Source organism: Malus domestica, chromosome 17 (genome assembly GCF_042453785.1).
Source record: "Malus domestica chromosome 17, GDT2T_hap1".
NCBI classification, from domain to species: Eukaryota; Viridiplantae; Streptophyta; class Magnoliopsida; order Rosales; family Rosaceae; genus Malus; species Malus domestica.
Genome location: NC_091677.1, coordinates 599009 through 614632, shown reverse-complemented (window position 1 = coordinate 614632; position 15624 = coordinate 599009). Strand labels below are relative to the sequence as shown.

Sequence of the window (15624 nt, the reverse complement as noted above, 5' to 3'; positions counted from 1 at the left end):
AATTTTAATATGGGGTGCATTCAACATTTTGTGGAGTGTTAATATAAAAAGCCTTACCTTTTCTATTATTTTGAATGATTAAGTTTAGGGTTTGTAAGTTTTTTTTTTTAAATATTTGTTTTATATGTTTTCTTTGTAAAGATTTAGACATAAAATGTAAAAAGGTGGTCATGTGCCAAGCACATGACACTTTCTAACAGAAAATTGGATGGAGTTAAAGATACTTAACAGTAGGGGGTTAATTGGCCACTTTAACATAGTTTAGGGGGTCAATTGGCTAAAAAAATAGTTCAAGGGGGAAATTGAAACTCACGTGATAGTTCAGGTGGTTAAATGACAGTTTACTCTTTTTTATTATGAAGTGGGATTAGTTTTTAAAATTCTTAAAAAAAAAAAAATCTGTTATGATAATGATGAGTGGTTTCTTCTAAGACGGGAATACTTTTTATTTTATTTTAAATTTTTAAATAGGGCATGTTATACTAACCTGACTGTGAGGTTGTTATAAAAAATAGCAAAATTTATGTTCATATAATTACTAAATTGCTCATATTTTTTAATTGAGTTCAGTTTTGGTGAGGGGGTTAAAATGATAATTTCTTAAAAGTTTTAGTTGACAACCAAAATTTTATTAATAGGTAGTGTAGATCTACATATATCACACACAATTGGTAAAAGTTAAAGCGTAGACTAACAGCAGTTGCCTTTGAACTGGAGTAAGTTCAATTGGATCTTGCATAACATGGACTATACGTCGCGCGTCCAACATGGACTAAATTTAATAATAATATAATCCTTAATTAATTAACTTTGATCGAATCATGAAAGGTAATTTTAGGGCTGGATTCATGGTTTTCTAGTACATAATATAGAGGGTTATATATATATATATATATGTGTGTGTGTGTGTTCGCGCGCGCATACAGAATCCTCTTTGCGAAGGTCCCACGAAGTAGCTAGTTTAGTATAAATATGTAAAATGTTGTTCATTATAACATTTCATTTTTTTTTAAAGCTCGACGGTATGAGGTGAATTTTTATTCATTAAAAAAAATACACCTAGTCAAACCTTTATGTCATACATAATGCAGCATTCATATATATTTTTTAAAATTTATTTATCATGCGCATTTTAAGAACAAACACCTATATTTTAATGGTAGCCAGCATTCAGATCTTCTAGAATAGTATTTTCATAACTTTTTTTTTTTTTTTGTATATCCGCACCTGTACAAGGTGAGCCCCTAAAAAAAATTGATAATATAATGCCCTTGTGTGTACCAAGATTAAACATTTGTGATATAACTTATAATTACATCACCAAATGACATATGTTCGATATAAAATCTTTTTAATTTTTATTTCTTAATTACAAGTGATATTAGAATATTAATTAATATAGATTAAAAAGAATTTGAATCTAGGTTAAGTGAAGTGAATAGTTAGATTCTATTCATGAAAACAATCCGCCACTAGCTTTGCATTCTTGAATATTTTATAGACTAAACAAAAACTCAAACTCTGGAGTTTAGAACCAAATTTTAAAACAGAAACACTAATCTCGTTCAGACATTCACCGGTATATCGAAAGCTGATTAGTTTGGTCTAAAGATAGAGTCACAAATACAAACACGTGTTTGAATTCGGAAAAAATGGGTTCACTTGATTGGACCTCTCCGCGCAGCCCTCCTTAACAACAAATATGAAAAGCAAACCTTAAATTATTTGGAATTTTTCTTCAAAAGATGTTGAATACGGTCAAATTCCACACATGTTAAGGTACAATCATGCATACGAGCCCTTGTCCTTGATTTTTGTTTCCAACACATATTTTTCCTCAGTTTTTTAGTTAAATTGATCATTGAGAATGTTATAATTCATCATTTTAGTTTGAGATTTCAGATTGATATAAATGGTTCCTGGATTGTCCACCACCGATTATTTTGGTTATTTTGCGATAAATTTCAATTAAATTGAAGGTATTTTTGTCAAATCAACCATTCTCATTGAACTGGTGGTTTCTTCAATTTAACGGAGAAATTTTCATAAAATAATTAATAGTGAACAATCTAAGAGACCACTTCTCTCGATTTTAAATTTGAAAAACCAAAATAAGAAGTTATGACAATCTTAAAGACCATTTTGGCTAAAAGCCTTTTTCGTCATCTTAAAGGAATCCGGATTCTTGCCGGATACTCTTTGTGAATCTGTGAATCATGTCCGTTCATTGTACATCGTGCTGTCAAAAATCATTTTAAATATTTGTATTCAAAATTAAACACAAACAGTATCTGACAAAAATTAACTGCACGAACGATGAACGGATACAATTTATAGATCCCCATGATCCTCACCAAAAGGATCTAGAGAGGATCCTGTTGGATTTTAAAGGTCATGTTTGCTAGCAACTTTCTCTTCAACCCAGGCTCAAACTCTCCCCTCTCCACAATTTAGATGAAATTATATATCGTTTGTAAAAACTCATGTTTGTAAGTGTTTCTCTGTTTATTCAAGTACTTTGATAATTCGAATTGACAATGAATGACGGTAATACACCAGAAAGGCAGTTGTAAAATCAACAATCTGTGACAAAAAGGTAGGCACCCTAATAATTTCCAACACAGACGCAGAGAAAATGCAGTCACCTACTTTCCATCCAAGCTCGTTTCTTCATGTCTTCAAACGTCGAGATAACCAGATGACAGAATCTTAACGGAACTTTTAACCTCTGCAGCTCTGCTCACAGCTTTAGCATGAAAAGAGGACCAGTCCATTTGAACTTATTTCCATCCCAAAACTAAATGGTTGTTTACACATTCTCATCACTGATCATGAAACCACAGCGAAAGCAGTCATCTTTGAGATTTTGAGCCTCAGAATGCTTCAAAATTAACCACCTTTATGATCCACAAGTAACAGACTCCATGTGAATATATGGCTAATCCACCTAAGATAAGACCTAAGTAATGGCCAGGGAAAAAAAGGGGGAGAAGAATCACATAAAAGAACGCATCCGAGGTCTCGTTAGAGACTGTGCCCCATCCACAAATATTGTTGTGCCTGTCATGTACCGTGACCCATCGCTGATTAAATATATGACAGTTGAAGCCAGATCGTTTTTAACATCAAGCCATCTCCCCAATGGAGCTGCCTCCATCACCTGCTTCTTCGCTCTCTCTATTCCCACGGAAATTGGAAATTCATCTTGTAGATGCAAACCACGGGCAATAGCATTGACCCTAATCTGGTATCGTCCAATCTCCAAGGCTGACGTCTGAAAATAGCAACGGGAGAAATTTTCCGAATATTCAACTAAAATGAAACATAAAAAGTAAAAGCAGTGTACTATGAGTTGAGATATGCAACAAGCAGTTCAAAATGCACCAAAGTTTTGGAGGTATGCAACAGAGGCATCCTAAATTGAACTTACAACCTCAAAATACAATAACAACGTTGTAAAAACTGTTCAATGCTTATGCCTTTGGTGTGTAAACTGTAATGTTGTATTAGGAGATGCCAAAACAACGACACCTTACAAGGTTGTCCCAATGATGATACACCTAAAAGTGTAGAACTGATGTGAAGAACAAAGATTGAAGTTCAAGTACTTCAAAAGCCCTACAGTCTACAAAGTACTAGCAGAAGAGACTGATCAAAATTTTACGACTATGCTTGCAAACTCAATGAGATTTCTCCTCATCGATGTGGCAACTTATATTTCTCCACTTTTACCCTATTCTATCTCTCTTGAATTGACCCAACACCATCCAACACATAAGCAATTGTTCTGTTAGCTATCCATCCCACAGTAAGACGTGATAAAAATCAATCATGATCATGAGACATCTCAGTGTATCTCCTTAAAAATTAATTTGATTCTGGTTATGTCGAGCCACCTAATGCGAGATCAAGCACATAAAACCCTGTAAAACCAAGGTTGCAAATTTGGTTTTCGTATACAGATATGAATGGTTGGGATAGTTTTGACTCCTAACTGATACTATAAAAGTTCATTTTCCAAATTACTCAAAAAACATATGCAGCAGCAGTTATATCAGAGTGTATGTACACGAACGAATCCAATAAACATACCCTAGCTAACTGCTGAAGGCCTGCCGAACATGCACTATAAGCAGCAGCTCCTGGATAAAGCCCTCTTTCGGCTCCAATTATCGAGGTCAAGAACACAATTGAACCTCCTGACTTGTGATCTCGCATTCTTCTGCCAACAGCGTTTAACAGAAACCACGCAGACATAAAGTTAATCTTCATTATCTTTTTGAATTCACCTTCAGGTAATTGTAGCTGGTCTTGCATTTTTCCTGTTCAAAAAACCAGAAATGGTCGCTCTGCTTAGGTTCAATTAAACTGCAACAAACTTTACATATGCACATAACAAAAAGGAGTGCTAAAAACGAGATGGCGAATAACACCCGTATATAAAAACATTTGTTAAACATGTTTTCACACGGGATCAACAGATTTCCAAGAAAAATTTGAACATCTTCCTAAAAAAAGTTACTGTCATGTTTGTCAAATTGACAAAAGGTCAATTCCACATCAGCATTTATTGCTGTACTATATACTATTACTGTTGACCATGGTCACACCAAGATCCACAAGCTAAACAACCAATCAGATATATATATATATATATATATATTTTTTTTTTATAATAATAATATTTCCAAACTATACCCAAGGGAGCCACCCTGAATCCAAAAGATGAATAAAGACGCCAAATTGTGACGACTTCTTAGTTCTTATTAGAACATTACAGGAATCTGAGTCCCAAGTATTACTCCTCGCCTCGTTTGGTACACATTATTGATTTAGATTAGATAACTCGCTAAATTCAATGGACTTTGAAAGTAAAATCATCTTTCAAATTATCTCTGGGCTAAAAAAGTTGGATTAGAGCAGTCATGAAGGAAACTTATACCTTCGTAAGTATAGCAATGCACAAAGGCATCCAAATTGCCCAAGATGTTGCATGCCTTCTCCACCGCCTCATCAAAAGCTCCCTCCCTCTCGTCCTCCATGTCCACGTCCACCACCTCCACCGGCGCCACCGCACCTTCCAGTGAGCCCGTTATTTTCTGCACAATACCCCGTAGGCAGCTCTCCTTCCCCATCAACACCAACCTGCTTATTCATAACACAAACAAACAAACAAACCAAAAAATCAAATCTTTAATACACAGAACAGAATAAATCTCAAAACCCATTTGTCAGATTAATCACAAAATGCACCCAAATGGAATCCGTCCCAGAAAACCCGAAATTCAAAATTTCAAATTTGATTCAACCCATGGAGATATAATCACCTGCAGCCGCGTTGGGCCAGAGAGAAGGCGATGCTCTGTGAAATATCGTCACCATTGGAGGTGAGCAGGACTTTCTTAGCAGGAGGACTCCCCATTTGTTGGCTGATATAATTAAGGATGAGGGTGCCTGCCGACTCTCTTATATACTAAACTGGATTGAATTAACAAAAGGTTGGAGTAAACTGAAAATAATTAAAAAAAGTTTGGAGCTGACTGAAATGATTAAAAAAGGTTGGTGTGTAATAAGAAGATGTGAAAAACGAGCGAGTTAGATTCTTGGAGCGCGCTGACGGCGAGGAAGAAGAGGGATTAAATATTTAATCTTTTTTCTGCAGTAATTTGAGCTGCAGTGCAGATTTATATCCGAATCAATTCGTGACGCTCGATGCTTGAGTAATTGTCAGGTTAAAGACCGACCCGGTGAGAGACCCGTAGATTGTGATGGTATTGGCCACACGCAATGTAGGGTTAAAAACCGTCTCGGTACTACCCACTTATATTACGACACATAATATATTAATTTGACGTTTTTTATTTTTTGACAGAATAGTAATTTTTCATATGTGGCTGTTGATGTTTGACTAATTAACTTCTTCAGAGTACAAAAAAATATGTAATGAATAACACTTTATAAAGTTTTAACAAAGACAAAAACAATGGAGCGATAACTGTATTATAAATATATTGTATGTGGATGCGGTGATAATATTGTAATTAAATAGAAGTTTGATGACACCGACAACTATTTATTCACAAATTACCTGAAACTATGTTTTCATAAATATTCGCTCCAAAACCATATCGTTCATGGTGTATCTTCGTTAGGGATAAAATCATCAAATAAACATCATTGAGTGAATATGGGATGAAAACCCTAATAATACCGTACCAAAATATGTAAGGTTCGTACCTAATATTCATGAATAAATGAGTCAATATGTGAGAAATTTTAAATTCAAATTTTAAAAATGACGAATTTACAACAAATTTATTCTCATACCTCTTGGTGTAAATCAATAAAGGAATGAAGGTAAATCATTACCTAATCAATAGATAACAACACTTAGCTTATTGATTCTATTTTTTTTTTTGTGGAGAACGATTGTTTCCATTCTTCGGTCTATATTACCTAATGTTTTGTTGGTCAAATATTTCTTTTCTCCATGCACCACAAATACAAATTTCCAATCAAATTTAGACACGTGGCAAAGTGGGATTTTGTGGTGGTAAGTTCGTGGTGTTTGTTTGGTGATGGTGGTGGTTGTGAGTCTTGTGACCGGACTGGGTTTCAAACAGTCGTAAGATGTATGGAAGTTGCACTGAAACTTTTTGTGAAGGCTTGTTGAAGATGACCTTGACATTTTGACCCAACTGACCCAAGAATCAGACGGCTTTCGGTCAAACGATAGCATTGGCAAATTACTAGGTAAGTACTAAATAGCAACAATTTATACGTAAATTTCTCTCTTGATTTTGACTCAAACACTATTTAATTTGGTGACGTCCAATTAAATTTCGTCTTAGCAAAAGAGGTTATGAATTCAACTCTTATATTATGAAAAGGAACTCAAATCTTATGAAAGATAGTGGCTGTACGAATAGAAAAGAGTGGACTTCTTTTGCACAAATACATGAGATTTTTGGCGAAAATGATAAAATTTTCAATATTATTGTCAGAGGGTCATATATAATACCACTAATTCGCGTGTTATAATATAAATTAATGCACATGATTGATACGACACTGTTGGACCTAAAATTACATTATCAGCCCGTGCAATCAAGGTCGTTGAGTGAGCATAGCTCCCAACTGTTGGATGAAAAAGTGAAGATAATTTTGTTATTGATAAAAGGATAATATTATGATTTTTATCATAATAATTATATTTTAATATGAATTATCTTGGCATATTTTAAAACATGATATATAGGATAAATATTAATTATATCCCCAAGTAAGCGGTGTAGTTCGAATGAGATTGGGGTTCTTGTCATCGAATTGGAGCAGCATGGATTTGATCAGAATTGTTAGGATGCATGATCTTCATGCATGCATGGGATAATGATGAAGTAAAATTAATGTGATGTGATAATGACAAGTGAGGTGATATTGCAATCTGCTTGCAATTAGCTTTGCATGTTGAAGCATGTGGAATTAGATATCAAGGCTGGATGAGTTGTTTTAATATTAATGGAAGGCCACGTTATTGAGCTCGACATATGCATTGAATTTCTATCAAAAAATTTAAGTTCACAAGGAGATCAAAATGGATTTGGTTTGGTCACTGGTGGTATATCAAGAATATTTCGATAGCATCACAGAGAGACGGGTGCAATTTGGAAAACGTCTTGGCAGGTCGCAGCTAAAGAGTATGAATGAGACCTCATTGCTATAAATATAAGACGATGTTGCCGGTTACTTTCATAGTGTATTTTTTTCGCCAACACATTTTCAGTTTAGATAAACAGCAATGTGAATGCAACTGGCAACATCTTCAATTTGGATAAACAACACTGGAGCCGTGAAGCCATAGAATCAGCCAATCAAGGATCACCTTCAGTTTAGATAAACAACACTGTTTCTCGACTGATTGGTTATTTATCCAAATCTCGGTCGACAAGGATTTTCGAGTCCTTGTTGGTAGATGTCATCTTACCAGCATTCTTGGCGTAGTGAGGTGTTACAGGTTACTACGTTTGACACATTGAAAGCCGAATTTGATATTGAACTTCGCATAACTAGCAGCCTTGTCTTCAGGCTCTAGAACTCGAAGGCCGAGACATGTTCATTTCTCGACCACAGTCGTAAGATCAAGAAGTTAGCAGCACAACACATTCTACTCCCTGGTCGAGCTCGGTCGACGAGTTGGCACGCCCTGCACACAACTGAATGACGTAGTTAGCTTATTAATTACTTGGTCTATATGCCACGTAGGTTTAGTAGTTTTTAGGATCAACAGACACATAACTAGAATATAGTACTAGTACATAAATTCATGTGCTATTACACAAGTTAATAGATAATAATTTGGGGCTCGTTTGGAAGTACCTTTAAAATAACTAAAAACACCTTTGAGAAAATATTTCTAAATTCCAAAAACATTTAAAGTGCTTCCTACAAGAAACATCAGTGATGTACTTATTGTAGGAAGCACTTTAAATATTTTTTTTTCTCCATAATTTAGTTGCATTTTTACTAGAAATTAGTTTCAAAAATATTTTCACAAAAATCAATTTCAATCATATAAAAAATAGTTCCAAACAAACCTATGATGAGATGTTAGGTCATACTAAAAAAACTCTACATAAAAAAAGGCTAGACAAAAGAAGATTTTTAATTTCCGGCAAATTCAAGCCAATTGGAGGAAAAAGAAGAAAACAAAGGATTTGACATGACCTAATTGACATATAACTAAACAATATTTGAAATTGACATTACATTACATTAATTAGGACAATATTTTTGTTCAGAATTCACATTCATGTTTTTGTTTTTTTGAGTCCAATCGTTCACATTGATACGCGTTTGTATGCAAGCATGCTTGTTGCCCAGCTACTTCTACGTATGCAATATTAGCATCACCTATCAGAAAAAGAGAGTGAAACATGAAAGGCTAGGTCAAACAAAAAGAGTGACAACCATCCGTTTCTTGTTTTCTATCACTCCGTTTTTATTTTCAGTTGCCTAACCACTACCCCTTTTAAATTTTTTTTTAATACAAGTGGTTGTTATATTAATTCATCTACACTATAATTAAGAAGAAAAATTCAATTTGAATATAGTAAAAGAGCACATTGTTATAATTGATCCGTTTAACACATGTTACCATTGTGAATAATACTGACTTCACTACAATTGTGAAAAAAATTCTACTTTAAGCTCTTTGCAGTGAATGTCTGAAACTTTGTGGTTATGACCATAACTAGTCATATTATAAATTATTACATCTTTGTAAAAAAAAAATTATGAAATTAGATAATTTAGTTCCAGTTAATTTTACTATAAATCATTGTACATGGTGATTTAAGAATGATTTTAATCATGAAAAAGAAGCGTTATGAGTCGACGATGAAGTGTTTCGAAAATGAATTAATTCAGAAATTTGTAAACCAAGCATTGTTGATTGATTATTTGTCAATTGCCTTGGATTGAAAGGCCTTTTTTTTTAAGTTTCGTCGATGTAAACGATTAAATTATCATCAACAAGTGCGGGCTGGTGTCAGGTTAGTGAGAAGCAAATAAATAATTGGAAAATGGTACCATACCTGCATTTTTTTAATTTTGAACTTACCCACATTTAAATGCGGGTAAATGTGGGACAATACCAACATTTAAATAATGTGCATTCAAATCAAGATGGTTCTAGACTTCCAAAGTCACTCGTGTTTAAAAAAAAAATACAGATGTGAATGTTTTTCGAGAACTTTTTAAAGGTTTAGTATAGTTTTTTTTTTGTCCAGCAAATATTTGATGTAGTTCCTGCTAAGCATATGATATGTTTTGACATTATTCAACAAGTTGCTTCAAAAACACTTGATGAATTCTCTCGATGACACTTATCAAATTTCTCCTCTTATCTATAATTCCAAACTCAAACTTAAGGGTACATTATACAAAATAAAAACTAATTAATTTAGAAATATATAGATAGCAACTCACGAATTGTGAAGCTCCTGTGAGACTCCTCGAATTTAGTGAATGATCGAATCTCCATAATCATAAATAATTTAAATAAAATATGCTATTGTGAAAAAGAAAAAAAAAATTTCAGATATCCAAACTCTCAAAGACCACAAATTCGGAAGAGTTTTTTTTTTCCCTTTTAATTTCTCTTTTTTTTTTACTAAAAAATAGATAAATAATTGAACGGTTACGATTAAGTTATGTTAATATTTTATATTAATTTTTTATAGAGATAAAAAGATAAAGGAATTGGATTCGTTCCGAACTTTAGTATCTAGAGCTTAGGAATCAATTTATCTAGGCCGCACAAATTCAATCCAACGGTTCTCATTAACTTATTTTTCTAGCCATCACACAAAACCAACGGCTCTGATTTCTTTTACACACCAATCTTCAGATAATTTGATCTCTAGATTTCAGATACTAAGGTTCAGAGCGGATCCAATTCTAAGGTTAAAAAACAAAATGTGAGAGGAAGAAAGAGAAGGTGATAGGAACAGGAGGAAGGATTCCTACTTCCACAAATCCACCTACCCAAAACGCTTCAGAGCGCAAATCCAACGGTATTGTGCTGCATTTGTGTTCGACTAAATTTGACAAACCCCACAACCCTCCCCTGTCCACTCTCGCAAACACATGGCGAGCTCCTCCGTCGTCGCCTTCAACCCCCTCACAGGGCGGAGAGCGCGCCAACCAGCAGCCGGATTCCCGCCCAAATCACGTCCAAGGCAAGTATCAAGTCCAAATTTTGGGAGTGTGAATTTCCGAAAACCCCAATCTGTAAAATTCAAATGCGGCTACTCCAGCTTCGAAGTAAGTTCATCTTACAACCCAAATTCACAATCCCTAAAGCGTAATTTGTTACTTGTTCTGATCACTCAAGTATTCAATCTGAACTTGAAGGTTAGCAATGTCAGCTACCAACCGCCGGGGACTGAGCTCAGCCTCCTCAGTGATGTTAGCTTTTCGCTTCCGGAGAAAAGGTACAAATCTATGGCCTGGTAATCAATTATTAAGTGATTTTTTTTCTTCATTTTTATAATTAATTTCAGTATTTTGTGGGAATCTATGTGATGCGTGGAGCAGATTTTGCAGTATGAGGCTTAATTTGTGCATTTTGATGTGGCAGCTTTGGCTTAATTTTTGGGCGGAGCGGTAGCGGAAAGACTACTCTTGTGCAGGTTGTGTGTTGATGTTATGTAATGTTCATCTTCTTTTTTAAGCAGTGTATTGTATATGAATTGATTTTCTTTCCCTCTTCCAGCTTCTTGCAGGGATGAGCAAACCAACTTCAGGTTCAATTTACATTCAAAAATATGGAAATGATGGCAACCCAGTTCAGTCTCCCGAACCCTTATCAGCCGGAAGAGTTGGCATTGTGTTTCAGTTTCCGGAGAGGTATTGAATATTAGTTACGAAACTAAAAAATTGTTTCCTGTTTCAATTAATCATGATACGAGTTCATAATTACAAAATTGTGCTCCCATATGGGCCATATCCCTGATTGTTTGTGTCATGTCTGTTCATTTACAATTTTTTTAGTGTTTGATAATATGTTATGCCCCTTTTCAAGCTAGGTATTTTGTGGCAGATAATGTGCTTGATGAAGTTACATTTGGGTGGCCAAGGCAAAAGGGTGATCTTCAAATGAAGGAGCATCTTGCTCTGAGACTCCAAAGAGCAATCAATTGGGTACTTGTGCCCTTTCTTAGCATGAACACGTTTTCTTCTACTTATTATGACATTTTTTTTCCATTGATGCTCATTATGATTTGATTATTCTAAAAAAGAATTCATTAGTTTAACTGATTGCGTAGGTTGGTTTAAGTGGCATCTCATTGGATAGAGATCCTCATTCCCTAAGTGGTGGCTACAAACGTCGGCTTGCCTTGGCAATTCAACTAGTAAGAACTTAGATGTAAACACAAATGCATACACCAAAATGACAGTGTAATATATATTTGATAACACTTCAACTATGTGCTTTGATAAAGTTCAGTCTTATAAATCTGGTTATTGCTTTGGCATGAAATCACTCATACATGTCAATTGACCTCAATCTCCAGGTGCAAGTCCCTGATTTATTGATACTGGATGAACCTCTTGCCGGTCTTGGTATGGAGATGAATTTAGTTTGTTTGGTTCCTCTTCATTATTTGTCTTCTTATTTGGTTCTTCCTAGCAAGTTGAACTAATGTATAAATACTTTTTAAATAATCAGGCATTAAGAATGCCAATTATGCTTTACTTGGGAAACATTTTTACTCTTCAAAATAGACTTAAGCCAAAGTTCCAGTTGTGCTCTGGCTTCTGGCTTCAAAACTTAGGTTTCTAGGGTTTATCTGGCAAACCATATTGTTTGTTTCTTCTTCGTTTTCAAATTGTTTAATTTGGTATTTGTTTTTACATTTATCTTTTTTTTTTTTTTTCTTTTTCTGCTGCTGTTTAGATAACTTTTATTTGATCAGATTGGAAGGCACGTGCAGATGTTGTGAAGCTTCTCAAGCATCTAAAGAAAGAATTGACTATACTTGTTGTCAGCCATGATCTCAAGTATGTCTTTTGATTACACTGTTGTAACGTTTCATTCTCTATGGTCTTTCTTTGTACATTATTTATTGTTGTTCACTTGTTATATTATCATTATCACTTGGTGCATTGCCTTAATGTTTCATTGTTTTTCTTTCCACATTCTTTACTAGTGCTACCCATAATGTATGGACCCATGTGTTTTCATTTTAACAAGGACATGAGATGATGGATGTGGCTCTGTCAAGTTGAGAAAGTTTCTGCATCTAACACCTAATAACTTTGTGTCAAAAAATGAGGTATGAGATGTGGCAACTTTATTAACTTTGTGAAGGACATTTCTGTCCAGAACTTGAAGAAAAAGTGTGAGCCTGGCATCAAAGTTATAAAACCAGAGAACATAGAGTGTCAGAATCATAATGTGTTCTATTAGTATTTGATGAGCAACGTGGATATAATTGTAATTGAAAGCCTGTGGAGTTATTTCAAATTACATTTACAATGCAATATGCTCTTTAAGTTTCCATAACTTGATTATTGTTGCAAATTGAAATGACATACCGAGTCAGTTTAAAGTTGAGTGTATTGGGTGCTGAAGTTTATCATATTATCAAAAAACTGGTAGTAGTTTCCTTGAAACTTGTATTATCTACCACCTAGATTCATTACTACTTGTCAAAAGTAGTTATAAATGAATTACCTTATCTGGTCTCATGTTATACGCATTTTGTGTTCTCTTTCAGGGAGTTAGCAGCTATAGTGGATCGTTCTTGGAGGATGGAGATGGGTGGGGTTCTTAGGGAAGAGCCCCTACCCGTTTAATTTCAGCAATATGCTGCTGCCTCTTGATAAACATCGTCTGCTGTGAGGTTTTTATCTTTACTGATATTTACTTCTAACATATTAATCTTTGACATGGATTGTTTAGGAATAGGAAGAATATGCTTAAAAAATGAAAGTGGAATGCATGAAATAGCACGCACTTGGGTAGAGATTTTTTCATTTTCAGTTCTTTTCCTGGATAGTGGGTGCTTTGATGACCAATTGTGAAAGCTTGGTGTGATATATGTGCCATGTCTATATTTGGGTCACAGGAAGGGAAAGAAAACCCATTTTTCTTTCATTGGCACATTGATGCAGCTTTCACTGATGTCATTGGTGCATCTTTCGCTTTATTTTCTCTGTTATTTAAGTATATAAACCTTGCGTGCAGGTACAGTAAATAGCTATAGTGTTTGGATTCAAGTCTAAGCATCTTCTGGATGGAGGAGGCAGCAGGACAAGGTTGATGGCCCTGAATATTAGCATCTCATGCCTTCATGAGCATCTCTGGAAGTTAATTGATTAGGAAAGGGTAAAGCTGCTGTAGGCTTAGAGACAGAGTCATTAGCCATGCACGCGTACATCTTCGATTGGACCTTTTACAAGTGGGCTCGATCATTCCACAACGCAAACGAAGGACTGAAGAGAAAGTGAAGAATCCATACAGAAAATATATTCATAGTTTGTGCATGTAAACCGATTTTTTATTTCACTTCTAAGCATTGACAACGGAACCACGAAAACAGTGGATAAATACCTTGAAAGAAAGGATGCTAGCTCTGGGACGAAACTGACACCCGAAGAAGAAGAAGAAGAAGAAAAACTTAGATACGGTCCTTGTGGATGTTGTGGAAAGGAGAAACACCGCGCAACTGAAAATTGCCCTTCTGGAATGTGAGGTAAACACATTTGTAATATTTAACTTATGTCCGTCTTTTGTTCAAAAACAAAAACAAAAACTTATGTCAGTCTTTTAGAACAAGAAGCCTTATTATTAATCAAGTGCCGTTGAGGTCGGTGGTTTTTAACGATCGATGTATGTATCAATGGCGATTGATTTGGTGTTCGAATGAAAAGTTTGTGTGAATTAGCATATGATTTATGCTTTAATTTGGGTGGCCGAGTGGCCGGTGCGATGAAGCCGGAATAAATATTTCAAATTTCTGAGAGTGACTCCTCCAACCCCCGACAGTGTGAGTGTGATCGACATCCGATTGCCTACGGTTTCGGCACTATCGGCCAAGCAACTGTATAACATTGGTGATCCTAATTGCAAACTTGCCACCCAAGTAACTGCATTTGTATGTTCTCGATCGGGTTTCCTAGATTAAATGAAGGATGAATGCCGCGTCTACCCATCTGGACATTGATGAGAGTTTGAAAACATTAAACCATATCTCAAATGGATAACCTCAAATGGATGGTCTCAAAACAAAATAAAAATCGTATACTGGCATAATTCCTATGCCTTGGGATGACAAAGAAAATACCCCATCTAAGCACTATCTTTTTGTTGCCTACCCTTGGACAAAGCGGTCTCTGTTGAGAGAATTAATCTCAGAGAAAGAAAAAATTTACATGTGATTATAAGTAATTGAACTACTTTTTATATTGTTGCAAATTGGTTTTATTGTTTGCAACTTTGGGACCAAAGTTTCCAAGCTCTCTTGGCAACTATCTTCATTTACGTCTAATCTTAAAACGCTTTAATCTTAACAACGATTGAGCAAACTGTAGCATGTAGATTGTAGAGCCATTTAAATGGCAAACTTTTATTTTTCGAAAACAACCCATGTACCAATCTTCGAGTTTTCTCTACATCATATCTCCCCGTAAGGAAAGAAAGCTGAATAATTGATGATTGACTTGTTTTGTACATGGATTTCTAAGAACATGCATAAAGCAAAGGCACACACATCTCCTGTTGTTTTGCTGACTAAATAGGTAAGCAAAATTTGAAGTGTTTAACGTTGGAATTTAGGGTACTTAGGCATTGCCTTGCCAATAAGTTGAATGCTTTTTGTGTTTTGATGCGCAGGAGAGCATCCCTCATAACGCTATTGACATGAAACCTTGTTTGATTTGTAATGTTTCTGCTTGCATTTGGGTCAGCAAAATTTGTAACGCGCAAGCGATCGGTTGCAGGCGGAGCAGAAGACATGATCATCAGACTTTTGAATTGGGAGAAAGGTCTGATGTGTACTCAGATATTCGAAGGGCATTGATCTCACTATGTGATGCAAGTTTTGTGTGACTTGAAAT

At 35.1% G+C, this 15624-nt stretch overlaps 2 protein-coding genes across 5 annotated transcripts; one reads left to right on the top strand and one right to left on the bottom strand.

The window, feature by feature from the left end:
• Positions 1-2486: 2486 nt before the first annotated feature.
• LOC103404179 (uncharacterized) lies at positions 2487-5812 on the bottom strand. The gene is made up of 4 exons (XM_008343067.4): positions 5328-5812; positions 4943-5145; positions 4093-4322; positions 2487-3274 (listed from the first exon to the last, which is right to left on the bottom strand). The coding sequence occupies exons 1-4, from the start codon at positions 5420-5422 to the stop codon at positions 2996-2998; spliced, it is 807 nt and encodes a 268-aa protein (XP_008341289.1). The 5' UTR covers positions 5423-5812; the 3' UTR covers positions 2487-2995.
• A 4642-nt stretch (positions 5813-10454) lies between these two features.
• On the top strand, positions 10455-14390 carry LOC103404177 (ABC transporter I family member 11, chloroplastic). Of its 4 annotated transcripts, none has more exons than XM_008343064.3 (10): positions 10455-10824; positions 10915-10994; positions 11141-11192; positions 11276-11409; positions 11589-11703; positions 11829-11915; positions 12078-12126; positions 12480-12564; positions 13284-13404; positions 13754-14390. In XM_008343064.3, exons 1-9 carry the CDS (start codon positions 10648-10650, stop codon positions 13360-13362), a joined length of 858 nt encoding a protein of 285 aa, XP_008341286.3. In that variant the 5' UTR covers positions 10455-10647; the 3' UTR covers positions 13363-13404; positions 13754-14390. The 4 variants fall into 4 exon arrangements, with proteins under 4 accessions (XP_008341286.3, XP_008341287.3, XP_008341285.3 ...); XM_008343065.4 differs by having other exon boundaries at positions 10480-10824; positions 13760-14390; XM_008343063.3 differs by having other exon boundaries at positions 10480-10824; positions 13284-13409.
• The last annotated feature ends 1234 nt before the right edge of the window (positions 14391-15624 follow it).